The sequence below is a fragment of the Homalodisca vitripennis genome, chromosome 8 (assembly GCF_021130785.1).
Source record: "Homalodisca vitripennis isolate AUS2020 chromosome 8, UT_GWSS_2.1, whole genome shotgun sequence".
Classification (NCBI taxonomy): domain Eukaryota; kingdom Metazoa; phylum Arthropoda; class Insecta; order Hemiptera; family Cicadellidae; genus Homalodisca; species Homalodisca vitripennis.
Window position 1 is genome coordinate 111,567,748 of NC_060214.1, and position 20,836 is coordinate 111,588,583.

Genomic DNA, 20,836 nt, shown 5'->3' on the forward strand with positions numbered 1-20,836 from the left:
ATCTTAACAACAGTAGACAAAACTTGACTGGAAAACGGGATTGCACTTAAGAAATATGTAACTATTAGCTTAGGGGTACCTCAGGGCTTTATATTGGCACCACTGTTGTTTATATTTATATACATTATTTACCAAAAAGTATAAAATGTCTAATATAACTTATGTATGTCGATTATACATTTACACTTCATTGGTAAATATGAAATTATTGAAAAGTTCGAACATTTATTTTCATTTGGAAACATTATTTTGTAATACATTTTAAAGAATGAATCACTTAGTAACGCAGTTTTTAAGAGATCAAGGCATTTTGTAGCTTAGACTGTTGAAGGAAAAATTTACATGATTTTAAAACTTTAACAATTTTTTAGAACACAAGTCTTGTTTATGATTAACAACATTTTCAATCTAATTTCACAAAGACAGATACTTCGAAAGTGGAATTTGAACATTTATTGTTAATTATTGAGTTGAGAAAAATTCATCTTCCTTAGTTTACTTAAGTTATTAGTGACATACTTAGGTGAAAAATTTAATGTTATCAGCTTGATCTGACTGTACTAGTGGCCATCTTGATTGGAGTCCCTTAAGAACAATATTGAACTTGAAACACTTTACAACTTTATAGAATTATGTGAGCTACCTCGCTTTAAAGATATTTATAATACAAATCCAAACGCTTTTTATTTATTCTATATTTTTACTGATAATTCTGTAAAGAATCTCAAACTTATTTTTACTTCATCATTAATTTAACTACTAAAAGTATATACTTACTAGCAGTTGCCTGCTTCTTCGCACGCAATTTCTTGTTGAAAAACAGTACACAATAATCACGTAGTCTTTTTCTATCACATTCTAAACACTCCTGTGATAATTGATAGACAATAAGACAATAGACAAGTTTCTTTATTGACATATTCTTAAAGAATAGTAATAGAGTCACATATTATTACAAAAAGTAATAATTACATTATATAATATAATATATTAATACAAAAATAATATATTAATAATACAAAAAGTAATAGTCATTCCTTCGTAAGCCTCTTGGGCGCATTAAGAAGCTGTGTACGATATTTCCTGCCTCTATCTCTCGTGGTTTTTGCTAGGTATTGGTAAGTTATTCAGTGCAATTAATTTATATGGTTGAATCTCGATAAACTAATTAGGTTATAAAGAATCAAATTCAATCTGTTAAAATTAATTTTCTGTCTAAGATATGTTCACTATTATTGTGGAGTTTGTCTTGTGCTCCGATCAAGAAAATGTATCAACGAAAACCAATTTCGAACATAAAACGTCTTCTTTTGGTTCTTTTCATTTACATTCGATCTAACTAAATTCGATTACCTTATGTGCAAACATTCACGGCTTTGTACTATGAAGTGATTTTTTAAAACAGCGTTTTATTGTATTTTCATTGCATTAGATAGTTTTTTATCAATGGTAAAATCTAAATTGAAAATTAGCCAATGACTTTGTCTATGCAATCTGTGTTACACTACTGATCAAGCACTTAACAACAATAATTTTCTAAATTTTAAATGTAAACAAAATGTTTCTGCCTCTTTGATGAACTTCAGCTGAAAGTAATAACAACTGTTAAACATCAGTTCACTTTGTATTACGTGTTGTAGTGCAGTCTGCTGGATCTAATGTGATACATTCCAAAATAAACAACTACTTAGAAATTAAAAATTAACTAAAAAAGAACATTTTCCAGAGGACCAAATTGTGAATCTAAACCATTCTCAAATCCCCTTCAACACGCACACAAAATTTTGTCAAATTCAGTCCAGTCGTTTAGAAGGAGTTCAGTCATATACACACGAACACAAGAAATATATATAAAGATAATAAAAATTAATACTTAGCTCTAGCTTATAACATGAAATGTCTTTCAAACTGATGATTATGACTTTAAAATAGGATATCTCATACCAATTCTATGACCAAAAATAATGGACTAAAATTGTTTGAAGTTTAACATTGTTCTTATGAGACAAAACTCTAGATTGCTTCACTATAGGTGGTTCATAGAGTTCCAGTATTGCCCAAGGTTAGTATATGGGCCTTGATAGCAGGATCGGAAGGAAAAGACAAGAGATCGTTGCTCACTTAAGTTGACTTGCAAGTACAAACCAAGAATTAGCCAGCAGCGATCGTGTCTGGCTGGTTTGAACCTACAACTGGACACAGCAAAAACCGATGTGTCACTTAAATCTGGGGCAACCTTATGGATGTCCAGGAGTGGCACATCACTAACCACAAATGTCGAGTTTCTGGGGTTCAAGGGCAATTCGATACGTCTAGTCTACTGTGGGAGATGACTGTTGGAGTTGGTGGGGTTTATTCCCTAACTTCAGAGGTTCTTGCTAGTCTCAACAAGGGTGTGCCACCCCCTGCCTGCTTTGACTGGAGAGGCTGGTTTAGGGCTGGCCTCTCTTTCTTCCGAGGGAACATGACTTTGATATTTGTGCTCTAATTCTTCCTCATGGACCTCGATAGGAGGCGGCCCCTACTCCCTAACCTTACCCATCCTGAATACCCTGTCACTCTGGAAGCAGTGCAAAAGGTTCTTACAGGACTAAGTGCAATTTATAAACTTCTTGTCCGAAGACAACAAAAAAAAAAAAAGCTCATGATAGCCATCAGCAGACTCTCTGAATTCCGCAATAGAGAGAGTGTTGAAAACCAGGAAGTCAGAAGAAAAAGTAACAGAGGTTGTTTCTCAATCTGATGGAACATAATGGGAGTATTTTTAGAACTTAAATAAAGAGAAGGATCTTAAAATGAATTATGACTGTTCCGATGGGAATTTTAGTGGTGAAAGTGTTATTTAACAGTCTCCAACTGTAAAGACATGTAGAGATGGTAAATTAGCATTTCTCCCATAAAAAATTGTTGATATATCAATTAAATTTGTATGTCAAATTTATTTTCTAAGATATTATGCTAAGAATTATTTTCTGCTACTATTTGATGATTGAGATAGTTCACAAGAAATTCATTTTTGAGCCATTTTGTATACAGATTGACTCAGTACTTATTCATATAAATTAGAGTGAAAAAATGGGTTTATATAAAAACATTACACAGACACGCACAAAATTTAAACAAATATTTATTATACATGTTCAGATGCATGTTTTTAAACAACTTCTATTATCTACGTATATGGTACAGGATACAAAATAGAAGACTGAAATAATATGTTTTTTATTCAAGGTATTCACTCCACATTTTTAAACTGCAGTACTTTATAGGGTTTGAGTTTTTTAATCTAATTAGACCAACTCAATCCTATATATCTAAGGTCAAATGCGGAAAAATAAATAGCACAAATAAATGCCTCTAATATATTTCCAAAAGTAAACCTTTGGTTCACAAACCCTGTGTGTGCTAATTGAGATTTTAAACATTTTTGTTATTCATGTACTTTTAAAAATGGAATAAAAAGTGTACATATCACATAAGAGAATACTTTAAATGAGAGGTAATCAAATATTGAATTTAAATGATTTCCCATTTCTTAACCTAAGATCTGTGTCAATGATACTAACATGTTTGTGTTTTTGCATAAACAAACCAGAATGCATAATCCAGATATGTGGCATATCCCATGTTGATGTCAGTTTTTTTTAATAACGAAATCAATTTATTGAATGAAAAGTGCTTCTATTTCAATTCTAATAAAAGAGGAGATTCAATATAATAACGAGATTTCACCTGCTTGGTTGCATTAAAACAACTGTAATTAATAAAATCAAATGAAAGAAGAGATTTTTCCTAATTTTTTAATTAATAAACAATAAATAAAAATTGTAATATTTTGATTTCTTGTTGTGAGAAGTTATTATGTTTTTTATGGACAGCCCAAGAACAACATAAAATCCTTCCTCTTTTTATATACTTGTTGCAAACAAAATTGTAATAAAACTGATGGTTTAATACAAATTAGGTATCTTATAAATGCTTATAAGCTGTAGGTTCTAACATTGACATGTTTGTGTTGTTTGACATGACACTGACTTTTCCCTTCCATCTCATCGCACAGACCAGTTCCAAAGAAAACCAAGTTACATCGGATGCAAGTTATACAATGCTCTACCCACATCTTTAAAAACACTTAGAGGGAAACTACTAACAACAGGACTTCACAACTGGCTCAAGACAAGACCGCTCTATTCATTGAAAGAATTCTTTGACGCTACACATCAGTAAAGAGAAATAATTTCAACATTGTAATTTGTACTCACATATTCTTAATTATTTGTACTGATTTTATAATATTTTTGACGCCAATACGTTTCTCAATGTTACTGTAAATAAAGATGATTGATTGATTGATTTTCATTTTACAATGTTATTTACATTGCGATAAAATAAAATAAAAATATTCAATTATTTGTACTTCAATTACAGATTTTGATGATATACAGCAAGTCTTTCTACTTGTAGGCGGGCTAAAGTGCTGTCTCAAATTCGACAAGTGTAAACTCCTGCTCTTCTCCTGTCAACAGGCCTCTCAATAAGTATTCCGCCCATGTAAAAACTATTGTCTGAGATACAAACATGTTACTCTTTTTCTACTGTCCAGTTGTTACTGAGCCAAAACTGTGAGTTAAACATTCAGCTAACCTGAAATTAAAAAATAGGTGTGCAAATTATAGGAGATAAGTCACTCTACTGTTAACCCTATGCACTCGAAGGCAGTATTTATAATTTGTCCTTGGAGCTCGTATGGCCGCCACCATTTTTTCGGAAGCGCGGATTAATTTTTGTCTGTAATGTTATCTCAGCTCGTATGTCCAGCTGTATTGGCCAAGATATAATACGTCCATAGCTCGTAAGGCCAGCACCACTGACCACTAAACATAGCAGTTATTTTCTAATATTCTCTTTGTTTTATAATGAATGGTGAGTTCTGAAACTTATCGAGCAGCTTTATTTTAAAGTAATTTTTAAGTAAAGCAGTAAATTTTAAATTAGCCTATAATTCTTCTCTAAACACTGACTGTGCAAATAAGACGAATGACGCGTAGTGGGCCTATACACTGAAATGATAGAAGGGATAGAAACCCAGAAAATTTTACTAGAAGACGTGTGCTAACTATTCTTGACTACAAACAGGTATTTTTAAAAGTTTTATTTTGTAAAAAAAATGTAAAGACTGAGACAATGTAAAATAGTTCATGTCTGAGTATAAAATAACTGTAAAAGTCTACTTTATAAAATTTTATTTACATATCTTTGTTAACAATATATGTATAAGAGTTAAATTTCCCTAATGTGTGTTTATCTTTGTATTAGAAATATTCATTAAAAATAAATTTTAAACTATTTTTTATTTCTACTTTAAGTATTTAAATTAATATGAAAATAACTCGGAGGATATTGAAAAAAAATTCTGACCTGGGGAGGAAAACAACAAATATGGCTGCCGAGCTGTCAACGAAAGTAGCGCGGCCATCTGTACTGGCCATACAAGTTGCAAGGACAAACTACGGCTAAACTAAAGTGAGCTGTCTGCAACCTTGGTGTGGCCAGTGCTGCTGGCTTTTCAGCATAAAGGGTTAAGATGACCAGGAGAACAGAACAGGTTGAAAGTCGAACAAGTCGGGGTGTCCGCGATGAGAGAGAATATGGTTGAAGTCAGAAGTGCTCCATTGGAAAGGTGGGAGCTGAGACCCGGTGGTGGGACCACTGACAGCCCACATACTCAGGTTCTGGGACAGTCGGTAGTTGGTTACTTTGGCATCAGTAGCTCCAAAAGAACGATGGCCCAAAGCATCAAAGGGATATGTGCCGTTCGCCAGGTTTAGATCTCCTCTGTCAACAGAAAAAGTGTTATTCAAGAATTACTTTAAGATATTTTCATGTGTGCATGTTGGTAGAGACAGATACTGCTGGAAACAAGAAATATGTTGGAAAATAGTCAAAGAATTGAAGAAAATTACTTAGACATTCAGAGAAATACAGTGGGAAATTGAGGATGACAAAAGAGGGTTTAAGCATGCATCAAAATGGCCCTAAATAAGTTGAGGATTCTGGGAGGTGGTTAACAAAGGAGAAATCATCAGTCCATGTCTAGCAAGCAGGAATTTGAATAAATGTCTAACTCCAATACTGTATCTAAACCATGACTGTAATATTTTACATCTTCAGTTTCTTTCATCCCAGATAATTTCATTATTTACAGAGATGGTAAGAAGTACCATATAGTACAAATTGCTCCTTAAGGAAGGATGTATATTTTTTTTTCTTGCAATTGCAATTACTCTCCTTTAGTTAATCCTTACGACTTATCAAAAAATGCTCCTAGAGAAATTTTACTTCATGAAATATAACATCCTCAAAATTAAGGACATTGTTATGCTCCACCTGATAATTGCTATACGGCCGAGTCGAAAAAAAATCAATAGGTGAAAAAATAACTTAATGCATTTTAAAACACAAGACTTATTCTTTAGGTTAAATAAGGGATAATGGTAGCGAGATAAATTATATGAACCAAGGAAGGATAATTATCACATAAATCAAGTAATTTTTGTTGGCTGATTTTTCTTGAATTCTTAGAGTTGTAGAAGAATGTATGTGAGGACTTGGAGAGGTAGGTGTACTTAAGAGGGTACGAAAGTTACCTGATGGACGTGTCCCTGAGAGACTAGTTTAAAAATATGTCATAAATATGAATTTGTTTTAATTCATTATTCTTCTTTCACTAAAGAAACTTGAATTTTAGTGTCTTAAATCGTAATGTGTTGTTTTAAAATATGATTATCTATTAACACTAATGGTTTATAGTTTATATTCAGTATACATTTTTCCATAAGAAACTCAAAATCGTAGCCTCGGATGCGTGACTAACAGCTTGAGCTATAAGCCCTCTTAAGAAAAACCAAAAATTAAAACAATAAATTATAATTTGTGAAAGTTTAAATGAACAAACTGTCGTTTTACCTTGCTGCTAGAGCAAAATAAGCATTATAGGGTGGACTGCAGTTGCAGTGAGACAAAGGATCGTTTTGAAAGTCGTTGGATCGCATCAGCTGAATCATCGTTTGAACATTTAACACCTTCTCATGGTCCCTCTTGAAGAGCAGAGCCCTCGGACACTTGTCGTGGGTGAAGCTAAAACATTAAATTGAAAAATAATTAGATTTGTTTTAGAGATTTTATAAATTATTAACAAATGTAAGTTTTCCATGAATCTGCCTATTTCAGAAGCTTTTTGCAATAAATTTTATTCTCAAATACAAAAAGACTGGAATTGATTAATCCAAAAATGTTCAAAATTAATAAATCTGATTTGAATTAAAGGACAAATATCTTCTGCATCGATTCACTAAGTAATTTTTGTGTGGATTAAATTCTCTTCAGGGAACGGATACTAACGTATGATTCTTTGTAAAGTAGTATTTTCTATAGTGAGAATACTGCCTGGTACAATCAAGAAGCTAAAATTTTCTCAGACTTCTTCATATAGTACAAAATTAAAACTTCATTTTTACATACTATTAACCTTCATCTTGCCTTATTCTAGGGGTTATGTTCCAACTCTGTAACTTATTTGTCTATGTTAGATTCCCGGGAGGTTAAAAATACATTTTTGCAAAGGGATTGGACCATTAAAAAAAGGATCTTTACAACTGTACAAATTAAAATTCCTTTGGCATATAAAAGCCTCACAAATAATTTTTTTTCAATAGTCAAGAATCATAACTGGAAAAACTGAAAGTGTAAAAGGTTGATAAAATAGTTCAATTAAATTCAATTCAATTCAAAATTCTTTATTCATTTTTATGCACATGTGATACAATGAATAGTGTCAAAGTTCTAGATACTATCTAAATAATATTTACAATGTTAAGTACAGCTAGTACTTAATTGCAAGCATCTTGGAAACTATAAAGAGAGGTGGATAGTTCCTCAATGGAATAGAGGGCTTTGTTGATCAGGTACTCTTTTAGATTTTTTTTGAACTTAGGGCCACTTTCAGTTTTTATGTTTTGTGGGATGTATTTTAAAAATTTATTCCCCATGTATGTAGGTTTTTTTTTCAAAAAACTTCAACTTATGGTTCGGAATAATCTCGTTTTTTTGCTCTAGTGTTGTAATGGTGACTGGGTGTCTTAGAATTTAAATTTAATTGTTGATTTTTTGCTAGAAGGATTCAGATTCATAAATCTTATGCTGAAATTTTAAAAATATTCTTCTCTAAGGAATCAAATTTCTATTAATACAGTTTGTCAAACTATTGAACATCACAACTTGGCTAAGATCGTCAGAATACTTACTAGTCACCGTACTTGTCTGCTAGAGCAGGTGTGCCGCTCATGTTGTAAACATCAGGGTAGAAGGGGATGTTGTAGCTGGCCCAGTAACTCTGACTAGTCAAAACGTCGGTCTGGTCTTCTCTACGGATAAACCCTGGCATCTGCTCTAGAACCCACAGCAACTCTGGCTTCACCGATCTGTTGTCGTACATTTGTCTCAGATTCATTCATATTAAAATGTTACTCTATTCTTCTAGGAGTACTTCGAAAAATACTCCTTGAAGATACAGGATGTCCTAAAAGGGAGTCTGAAGGGTTAGGAATGGCACTTACTTATTTTATTTCAGTGGTTTTCATGGATAACTTCCATGAGTTTTGATTATTTTGGAATTCTGAATCCATTATGAAAGGTAAGGTCAGATTCCATACTTTGACTTCAAGGAGTTACCCAAAAGATATCACTTAATTAATTTTATTAAGAATCCCGTAGGTTCTTCTTAAATGGTAAAATTGTGCTGTATGTTTGGTTTTCCGTCTGTGTAATAACTATTGATAGAAAGGTGCTGGAAACATGTGACTCATCACGTAGGTTCCTCTTGGTCTAAGGAAGATCTCTATTGATTTTGGAGTCATAAGGACAAAGGGCAGCAAATTTTCCACTAAAAAGGTTAAAGGGCTAGTTTATGCAATGCACTCAGTACAGCAGAAAGGTTGCATGCACTGAATAGAAGACGTTCTCAATAGCCGGGAGAGAGTTATAGTCAGTTTGGTAAACAATTTGTCACATTATGTCGGTACCTTTGATACATCTGTGTTTCTTACAAAAACGGATTAATCTTTTTATCCACAAAGAAACTTCAGCAAAAATAACTGCTTATTGGTTAATATTTATTACTCAACAATCCAGTGAAGCACTACAAAACTGATGATTCCTGTTAATAAAAGACAAATTATCAAGGAGAGCATTCTTACCCAGGTGAGAATTTTTTCATGTCAACAATCATCCACTGATTGTTAAACGTCCCGCTGTTGTATTGAGAAAATATCTTCGTCCAGCTGCGACCTCCGCTAGCCAAACGGTTGGCCACGGTTAGTCGAACCACTTCCATCACCTGCAAATACGTCAAAGAGGACTCTAGTTAGATATGTTTGGATACAACTCAATGTATAAATGTATACATATATATGGAGTGTCCCATAACTCTCTGGACAAAGGTATACCACTTTATTTGCTTAGGTCAAGACAAACATATTTCACCATATGAACATTTATACGTATTTCCGTATACGTAATTTCTTATCTGTCTGTATGTGTTTTTTTATAAAAAAATTAATATCTCAAACACTAATAAATTAAAATAATACCAAATTTGGTTCAAATATTTATAATAGCAAGGCCAGTTACTGAAAAATAATCATGAAATTATCTTTAATATTTTCAAAATGGCGGCCATTAAAACTTTTAAACTGAATATCTTAAAAACCAGCATTTTTCTCAAGTATTACAAGAATAGTAGTTTTTAGAAGCTTTTATCACAAATCTAATGATACCAAAACTATTTAAATCGAATAATAATTTAGTGCAGATTTACTGTGTCAAGGCATGGTCCAGATTGAGGTTCTCAGCGAATAGCCAACAACTCAAAAACTGAAAAAACGGCAGCTGATACTGTGACATGTTTAGCACTCCTGGTTTGTGTAAGCGTATCACTTATACGTTTTGTTAGAAAAAGTACCATTCGAATTGTTATAAAAATTGAAAAATAGTTGATATCTTTTAAAATTTTGTGAACCAATGTAAAACAGCTGATTTTACGAACAGTCCCCAGTGTAATCGGGGTAATTCTTTTATAGAATACCAGGCTGTAAAAAGCGATTAAAATATCCTCTATCTGTAAAGTTTGGTGTACCACAAGGATCAATATTGGGACCTTTTCTTTTTTATGTTACTTGAAAGATATAAAAAAATGCATTAACATGTAAAAATAACAGCAAGCTCTGTCTATATGCTGACGACTATAATCTAAAAATAACAACAAATACACCAGAACGTAATTAAATACTTCTTCATATTGAACTAAAATTATAAGCAAATTTTGAAAAGTCATAATTTAAAACTAAATCTGGAGAAAACAGATTTGGTCTTGTTCAAAACCCTACGTAATAAAAGGATTCAGGACCTAATGATCATTTGAAATTCATAAAGCTATAAAAAATAAGTTGCACAGGCTTTCTTGGGCTGAAAATAGATCAACATCTGAGTTGGGATGAGCATATAAACAAAGTTTTAACAAAAATTTACGCATTGAAGAAAATGGCATTCCTCTGCAACATCAAAACCTTAAGACAGATACATTTTGCTTACATCCATTCACACATATCCTTTGGGGTCTGTCTATTTCGTTCCACTAAAGAAAGTAATTTAGACAGTATTTTAGTACAACAGTTTGGGATTTGGAATAGCTATACTGTATATTCACCTAACCTGTGCAAGATCTAACTTTACTAAAATAATATTATGCCTGGAAGGCTAGACTGCTTTGTACCATTTCCTTGCAATTTTAATTGCTTTGTTCTACCACACATGTAACCAACTGATGCAATACTAATGATAGGAACTGAAAAATATAATGGTTGATGAAGACATTGGTGGTTAAACTGAATCACTCATGTGTGATTTGGTACAGAATGAATTGTGTTTTATTCTATGACCACCGTTGTTGCATTGGTAGATTCTATGTTTGTAAGCATATATTGAGGTCTGGATCAGAATCACTGTCATAGTTGTTTCCCCATATAATTTAAGCAGACTACCTGGTACATACAGACACCTTATTAGTTATTTAATGCTCCAAAAGTAAGTAGCAGAAATACCTGCTAATTATTTAGTGCTAGCAGAATATTTGCTGTAAATAAATTTACATCTGAAAATTTCTTAATAATAAAATATAATCATCAAGTTTTATTGCAGGCTCTCTAATTATAAAATATTTTTTAACATTGTGGAAAATTTGTGGGATGCCTGGTGAATACAAATACAGAATGTGCATCTAATTTTAAAATAAAGTAATTATGTAAATAAAAACCATAAATATTTATCTACAAGTAATCACATATGGGTGGTCTGTTCTGAAGTCAAACATTAAATAGACCAGCAACCTTTTGGTAGATTACTTTGGTAAGTCTTGTCATATCACTTTTCAGTTTATATTTTTCCACTATTATTACTAGCAAATCATTTCCAAATAGAATTAATAAGGAAGTAGACAACTACAGTTGATGTCTGGAGAGACAAATAGAAAGTATTTTCCTCAAACAACAAAGTGATTAGTTTACTACTAATAGCCTATTGTTGGCATTATCCCAACTGATAAGGGAGACTACCCTAGATAGTCTTGATAAGCAAAATTCCAATAGCAATAGCCAGTGTTGATGTTACTTATTATTTTAGTCTGATATAAATATTATGACCATGTCTCCTATTTTGACATAGTTGTGGCAAAATGTTTTACCTAAATAATACTTTAGTTTGTGTACTAGTCAGCTTTAAACAAGTACAGAATATTGAGGACTAACAAAAAAAGGTTACCTTCAAGAATCAACATGGAAAAATTGTTTAAAACCATCATAATTGATCAAAATTGACAGTTTATTTTTAAAGAACTGTAGCGATATTTAGCAATTCAGAATTACCGACAAAATTGTTGAAACGAAAAAATTCTTATACTGCTCATACCTTGTTTTTAGACTGTATTGACTAACCAACTTTTAACAATTCCAACCCAAGACCAAATCAAAGCTGTTTGTGCTTGATGAATCGCACTTCTTCAAGGAAGTGTAAATATCCTGATTGACTACCAGACTTTTAACAATTCTAGCCCAAGGCCAAAGCAAAGCTGTTTGTGCTTGATGAAACACACTTCATCAAGAAAGTGTAAATATCCTGATTGACTACCAGACTTTTAACAATTCCAGCCCAAGGCCAAAGCAAAGCTGTTTGTGCTTGATGAAACACACTTCATCAAGAAAGTGTAAATATCCTGATTTACTACCAGACTTTTAACAATTCCAGCCCAAGACCAAAGCAAAGCTGTTTGTGCTTGATGAAAACACACTTCATGAAGGAAGTGTAAATATCCTGATTGACTACCAGACTTTTAACAATTCTAGCCCAAGGCCAAAGCAAAGCTGTTTGTGCTTGATGAAACACACTTCATCAAGAAAGTGTAAATATCCTGATTGACTAACCAACTTTTAACAATTCCAGCCCAAGACCAAATCAAAGCTGTTTGTGCTTGATGAATCGCACTTCTTCAAGGAAGTGTAAATATCCTGATTGACTACCAGACTTTTAACAATTCTAGCCCAAGGCCAAAGCAAAGCTGTTTGTGCTTGATGAAACACACTTCATCAAGAAAGTGTAAATATCCTGATTGACTAACCAACTTTTAACAATTCCAACCCAAGACCAAATCAAAGCTGTTTGTGCTTGATGAATCGCACTTCTTCAAGGAAGTGTAAATATCCTGATTGACTACCAGACTTTTAACAATTCTAGCCCAAGGCCAAAGCAAAGCTGTTTGTGCTTGATGAAACACACTTCATCAAGAAAGTGTAAATATCCTGATTGACTACCAGACTTTTAACAATTCCAGCCCAAGGCCAAAGCAAAGCTGTTTGTGCTTGATGAAACACACTTCATCAAGAAAGTGTAAATATCCTGATTTACTACCAGACTTTTAACAATTCCAGCCCAAGACCAAAGCAAAGCTGTTTGTGCTTGATGAAACACACTTCATGAAGGAAGTGTAAATATCCTGATTGACTACCAGACTTTTAACAATTCTAGCCCAAGGCCAAAGCAAAGCTGTTTGTGCTTGATGAAACACACTTCATCAAGAAAGTGTAAATATCCTGATTGACTAACCAACTTTTAACAATTCCAACCCAAGACCAAATCAAAGCTGTTTGTGCTTGATGAATCGCACTTCTTCAAGAAAGTGTAAATATCCTGATTGACTACCAGACTTTTAACAATTCCTAGCCCAAGGCCAAAGCAAAGCTGTTTGTGCTTGATGAAACACACTTCATCAAGAAAGTGTAAATATCCTGATTGACTAACCAGACTTTTAACAATTCCAACCCAAGGCCAAATCAAAGCTGTTTGTGCTTGATGAAACACACTTCATCAAGGAAGTGTAAATATCCTGATTGACTACCAGACTTTTAACAATTCTAGCCCAAGGCCAAAGCAAAGCTGTTTGTGCTTGATGAAACACACTTCATCAAGGAAGTGTAAATATCCTGACTGAAATCTTTATGTAGGATAGAGAGTGTTAACATTTATGTAGTATATATTGTTGTATTACAATGACCTGGCCGGTTGGCTGGATATAGGACCAGAGCGAAGCGTTGTTGTTATCGTTAGTAGTCTCCTGGACTACCAAACCCGAGTTGATGATATACAAGTCATCCATGGACAACATTACTCCTGGATAACTCGGGAAACTCATTGCAGTTCCAGCCACCTGTTTGTACGGTAGAGTGTACCGCTTCATTATCCGTAACATGGTCTCGTATCTGGAAACATTAAAACTATATTTATAAAATCGTCGAAAGAAGCAATCTTCGAGATAACAAAAACAATAATTACCTAAATAAATATGCCCAGTTATACTATACTACATATTGTTTCACTTTTGAGTTGTGGTATATAATCTCAATTTTTGGAGGTAGATTCAAGATTTCTTTATTTGTCTTTAAATAACAAAACCGTTACAATAGACTTTGTCAAAGTACAGTACAGTGTTATAAAAATTCTGGACAGACTTTGAAAGTAATGGTTATTATATTAAGTTAAAACTCATAAGGATTAATAAATAACAAGAAACATAACAAATTAAACACTTACAAATAGTGAACAATAAAGCATTATAAATAATAAGAAATACATTTACAACAGTAAAACTTCAAAATTAGTAACATTAGTTTATTATATTTAAGTACAACATAACAACTAAAAATAAAAAAAATAAACTAATATTGCAGACAAAATATTTGTTTATGGAGTAGAATGCTTTTTCTTTTTCTAAAAAAAAACCATTAACAACTTATTTAAATTATTTATATTTACAAGCCATGCACTTTCTGGCAATTTATAAAATAATTTAATTTTTACATACATGTAACAATGTTTTTGTTTTATGGAGTCTAGCTCCATGATAAATCTAACATATATTTACTCCTAGTTTTATATGCATGTACATACACCTCTCTAAATTTATCATTTTGAAGGGGTATTCCTTAACATCTAGTAAACAGTAATATATGTAAAAACAAGACAGAATCATAATTTTTAATTGTTTAAAGACTGGCAGACATGATTACCAATCATCAAAATCTTTAATGGTTCTTATTGCTTTTTTCCAGACAAAAACTTTATTGTCATGACAACTATATTCTAGGAAGATATCTGACTTAGTGCAGGAATTATGTAATGCATCCTAAAACAATATTTTTAGCTGTGAGGGTAATGCATAATCACATATCTATGATAGGCTACATCATATTCATGTCATATTCATATGTACATTTTCTATCCATAAACTCTTGCATTGAATAAAAAGGATTCTCTACTAACTAATCATACACAATTATTCTTTAAATTTGCTCAAAGGACTGGTTCTTGCTGAAAGTGAAAGTTTGTTAAAAAATCTAATTGAATTTATTTGTACAGAATTTGCTGTTGTACTAAGTCTGTGACTGGGAACATCAATGTTTTCTTTGTTACAAGTGTTATAGCTGTGTATATTCTGTCTGGTGGTTAAATTATGTAAGTTAGATTTTGTATAAAGCAGTATGTGATATAAATAAATTCTGTTATAGTAAGTTGTGTTAACATATAAAACCACTCTGAGACAAGATAATGAGGAAAGTAAACAGGCAGTGGGCAACCAATCAAAATGGTATCGCTCCACTATGACTTCTATTTTGAATAATAGAGCCCGAGATTTATCTTTCAGTAAAGGCCTATGTGGAACAAAAGCTTACCCCGTCCATGTATTGTGAGCGATTATCAGATCAGACTTGGATCGGAGCAGTTTGATCAGAGCTGAACAGCGGCCTTCCCCTTTCAGGGCTCTGTCGGATTCCTTCTTCAAAGCAGACTTCAGGTCTCTGATGTCCCAGTCAAAATTCATCCACCTAAAAAGTTCAATTAAGTTTTGTTTAAAAGATTTATAATGATACTATCTACAGAAATTTATATGGTAACCAATATAAATTAAGGAATGGTCACCAAAAATAATCAAATATTACTCAAAAGTTAAACGCTTTGCTGTGGACTCCATAATGTTCAAGTAAGCTGAAAAGAATGAAAAACTTTCTGCAGGTGACACTTTTATACTAATCATTAACAATTCAGATTCAGTTGCTGAAAAACAAAAGTTTGGTAAAAATCATAAAATTATCAAGAAAAGCTCAAGTATAAATAATAAACATAATATATACTCAAAGGATACTGATTGACACATTTTTGAAATTTATTTCTATATTATCTAAAATGGCCTGAATAAATAGTATTGTGACTGCACAAGGACATATAATCTTGGCATACTGATAAAGTGATCTTACCTAAACATGTAAGCAGTATTGTTACAATAGCTAGTTGAGTTTTTATTTTACTATGATTCTGGGTTTTTCAAACTGCAATGATTCTTTAATAATGCTTCACAGAATCTTGTGTTGGGTCTTAAAATTAGTGCTTACTTTTTAACAAATAAAAACATATATTATACATATAGATGACCAGTTTTACAGAAATGTTAGATTTAGGAAACAACTTAAAACCGCCTTTTAGTCTATCACGGCACTTTCCGGATTTTTAATACTCACATAAAATCTCTCAGGGAAAGTTTTTCTTCATCTTTCGTAATACTGTTGTAACCAGTAGTAATGCCATCCAATTGAGTGTAGAATAATTGCACCTGAAATTATAAAATTTGCATTACGTATACCTTAATTAACTGGGGGAAACTGAAAGAGGGAAATTAAGAGGAGTCATTTTATTTAACGAGAAGATAATTAGGATGGTCGGATTTAAAGAAAGGTTAGAATTTTATAATTAGCATGAAACACTTGAAACAGCCCAGAATTCTGAACAAGAGATTAGGTATAGAAGAGATTATGCTTTCAGGAAGAGAAGATATAAGTGAGTACCATAACGCTCACTATTTGACCCAGTGCTGTTTACTCTTTTAACATTTCACTTTAAAACTACATCAAGGAGGAGTATTGTGATAATATACGCTGTTGACATTGCCATGCTTTAAAAGAGAAATAAATTTGAAAACTAAATAATATAAATGTCTACGTGTCCTGTCATTTAAGGCACAGTAGTCATTTCATATTTAATGTGAACCGGCCGTCAACATACAGAACACCAAACAGATAACTCTTTTCACAAGCAACCAAACTAAAATTGTATTTAAAACATTCACACTATTATCCAGGTTTAAGGAAGGAAACAGAAATAATCAAGAAAGAAAATAACATCAACAAACAAGGCAGCAATAGGCTACCAAACCGTTGGCAGCCTGTGATAAAGTAGTATGTTGATCACTGATGATCATATTGATTGCTGATTGGTTGAGCTTCAGCTGTTCACAGTACAGCACTGCCCTCTCCGCCTACCTTTATAAGGAGGTGAACACAGCTGGCTCTGCCAGTTTTTGTTTAGTATACGATGATTGAAGGTGTTTCTCCACAGCGAGATAGAAATATATCAAGATTTCAATTTTTGCAATATTTCAAGACTGTGGGGACTGCAAAACTTTGAATCCATAAATGTTACGCAGATTATGTTAACTTAAAGTCTAATGGATACTATAATTTGACAACACGTTTTTACCTGCCTCCAGTAAACATCACTGGCAGCATGTTTTGCCACCATTTCTTTAACCCACTCCGTATTAGAGTCCAGGAAACGGTTGACCTGCTCACACAGTTCAGTCTCATTGTCACAGGCAGACTTGAGAATGTTGTTGTAGTGGTCATAGATGGCCAGGTGGGTCTCAGTACCCTCTAGGTAACCTGCGAGGAACGCTTGTTCTTCATCCTCTGCGTCAGGACTTGTCTCCAAGTCAAGTGAATCCCATCTAAAAAATGTACAAAAATCAACTGTAGTGCAAGAATCAAGAAGCTTTATTGTCATTAAATACACAAGTGTACAATAGACATTGTCGTGAACATAGTAAACATGTACTATAAATAAAAACTATATTGCAACACAATAATTATTTTCCTTTAAGTGGTTCATGTATTTGTGATCTGGAGATAGACATTATTCTAGAGTTAAAAATTAAAAAGTGATCAAGTAAAATACACAAATTATTAAATATAAACACACAAACGGGAAGAAAAAAACAATTAAGTATCAACAGTGTGACAAAAGACCTTCAACACTAACGCTTAAAATTAAAAAAAATTAAAATTACCGCTTAAACACATTTATAAATAAAAAACAAAGTTAAAAACAGATACAATAGTTTTTTTTTAATAACAAAGTTTACAGTTTACATTCATGTACTTGTATCTCAGTTAGACAATAGACAATCTTTATTTGTCAAAAACTTAATAAAAATGCCAAAAAACCAAATACTGTGAATTATTTTTTTTACTTATTTCACTAAAAATTCATTAATTTCTGAATTATTTCTATTAATTTGGAAGTACGGTAATTGAGCTGGGTACATCCTAGAGGTGAGGGAGGGTTTGTTTTTCATATATTTTATCGTTTTAATATATCAGAAAAATTAACCAACTGTTGGTTAACCTATTCCTTTGATTATTTGTACTCCTTCCAAATCTAACTCCTAATTTACTGTAACAGGACCCCTGGGATCATATCCCTAGCGAGTAGAAGCCCTCTAAATAAATGTCCCAGGAGCTGCAAGCCTGTTTGCATTGTATAGGCTTACAACCTTGTATTTCTTGAAATCGATAAAGAAATTTAACCTAAGAAAGTAGTGGAAGGGTATAAAAAGGATTAAAATGATGAAACAATAATTTTATTTCTTAGATTATATTTTTCCTAGCTTGATACACTTAAATCAATTATAAGAAATGTTTATAAATCATAAATCAGGATCAGCCAACCATAACAGTACCTGGTAGTGGTGACTGTCAATCTAACTATAAGACGGTATTGGTATTGTAACTATTATATAAGTGCCGTACAATCAGTTTTGTAAGTGTATCAAGCTAGATAAACTATGAATTATCTAAGAAATAAAATTAATGTTTTGTAACTTTAACCCTTTTGAAACCCTCCTTATTTCGACCTTCACCAAAAGTAGCATGTTGATGATTAATTTCTTTGTTAGGAAAAATTCCTCTGTTAATTTCGAGAAAAACCAGGTTGTACAGAATATTAATGCAGTGCAAATTATATCTCGGCTCCTAGACTACAGACTGCACTGGCTTATTAGAATTGACCAGTGTGGTAATGTGAACCTGAATTAGTGTTTTTCAAATATGGTGATTATGTCTTTGTATAACTTTACTACATACAGTATCAATAGAGTTCCTAGTAACAATAGAATGTCTAGTAAGCATACAGCAGTCTCTGCAAGATGTCAACTTATAATGACTATGAATGCGTATTGATACTATTAATAAATAATATTGTACTAATAACAAATATTACCACTGAGTTAAATATGATTTCAATAAAATTACTCACAAATTAATCCTGCTATCAGTAAATATACCTCTAATATACAAAAAAAATTCATGTTTTAAATCCCAGAATCTAAAAAAGTTTTAAAAAACTAATGGAAGGGTATGGGTAAACTCATTTCTTAAAAACTAGCAACATGTTATATAATAAAAACAAGGTAGGGTTACGCCAAATGGAATGTTGGGTAATGGGCTTCGCTGAGGCTATGGGCATGCAAAATTTCAAGTCTATAAGTCAGTTTGATTTCAAGATATCGTGCGGACAGTAGGCAGACAGAAATGAAGATTTTCCATCCTCTTACATAATAAGCTTCAATAACGCTTAGCCATTAATAGATCTAATAAGATAAAACAAGATTACTATTTAGAAAACTTTAATTTATTCTTCTGATGCAAAATTAATTCAGTGTGCATTTTAAAATACAATAAGGCAAATTATTATGAAATACCATAGTACTGGATACTTTAAAAATATATATGGATACTTACCCAATTGTCAAATATGTGTAGTTATAGACACTTTTTGCTACCCACGAATCATTTTTATAGATTATCTTCGTGGATGTTCCATTTTCAGAAACGTAATCGATCCGATAGTCAGTTCCGTTTATGTTCACACATTGTGATTTAACCACCAATAGTAGGATTAAAGACAGAAAATTGAGGAAATACATGATAGCAAATCCTCTACGTCAATAAGTTGCTACAACTCAACTCCTTTTTACACAAACATCCTGTAAGAAATAATTCATATAAGTCCTAAATTAAACCACACTAAAACACATTAAAAAATGTTTTTGCTAATATACCTATGTATTGTAAATATGTTCAAATGGGTAAAACAAGACTGATTTAAACAAATGAGGTTACAGAATATAGAAAAGCTAAAACTGTAAACTTACAGAATAATAACAAATAAAAAAAGAGAGAATTGTAGGACACCAATCAATTTGTAAGAACTCAAAGGTATCAATTCACAGTTATTTCATGAGGAAAACTGGTCAGTTAAATTAGAAGGAAAAGTGTGAAACTAATGGGAATTTAAAACCTGTTTGTTACTCTAATCAGTTAAATGATAAATAACCTAAAACAATGATAATTTATTCCCTCAAATGAGTAGTTAACAGTATTTATTATATAAACAAAACAAATTGGTATGATTATGTTGCAGTTTGGCCTGTGTCAATACCAACACTACTATATAACCAATGCAGGCCTCACCAGTCACCACCAACTGCTCTGGGCATTGAACTTGAACTGACCTTGGAGTAAAGCAGTCAACAGCTGATTTATAAACCAGTTCTCTATTCCAGCTGATTTTAAATGAAATATTTTCATTGCCCCACTGTCGTTATCATTATCATTATTTTAAAAACAATGATAAAACACCAAGAATTTTGTGTTTAAAAACAATAAAATTAAGTATAATTTAGTTAAAATAAAACTTTAAAAGCCTTACAAAATAGAGGATGTATTCACAGCAAAAAATACCAGCTTGATTTTAACTGTGTAAAAGTTGGACAAATTTAAGCGGCTTATTTGTAAGAATAAAAGTATTTGAAGGTAACTTGGAATAGTTTTGATATTAAATTCTTATAGCTCTTAAAGCTCTCATGTGATTAGAACACTTTATATCGTCTCTTTATTCATTATTCTGCTCAAACATGCATGAGGGAGTTATTCACAAATTTAGAGAAAGTCAAAATATTGTTACCCAGTAATAAACTTGAATAAATGGTGTGAAGATGTGGCACATATTTTCAGATGGTTCTGAAGGGTTTAGACTGGTACTTCCTTTGAATTACACAAAGTTTCAG

The 20,836-nt window shown here is 32.3% G+C and overlaps 1 protein-coding gene across 1 annotated transcript; it reads right to left on the reverse strand.

Moving 5' to 3' along the window:
- Positions 1–5,319: 5,319 nt before the first annotated feature.
- LOC124367899 (putative phospholipase B-like 2) lies at positions 5,320–20,208 on the reverse strand. Its single transcript, XM_046825096.1, has 10 exons — positions 19,922–20,208; positions 19,509–19,753; positions 17,191–17,437; positions 16,176–16,267; positions 15,333–15,485; positions 13,658–13,862; positions 9,255–9,394; positions 8,304–8,480; positions 6,967–7,137; positions 5,320–5,835 (listed from the first exon to the last, which is right to left on the reverse strand). Exons 2-10 carry the CDS (start codon positions 19,691–19,693, stop codon positions 5,580–5,582), a joined length of 1,626 nt encoding a protein of 541 aa, XP_046681052.1. The 5' UTR covers positions 19,694–19,753; positions 19,922–20,208; the 3' UTR covers positions 5,320–5,579.
- Positions 20,209–20,836: the final 628 nt, after the last annotated feature.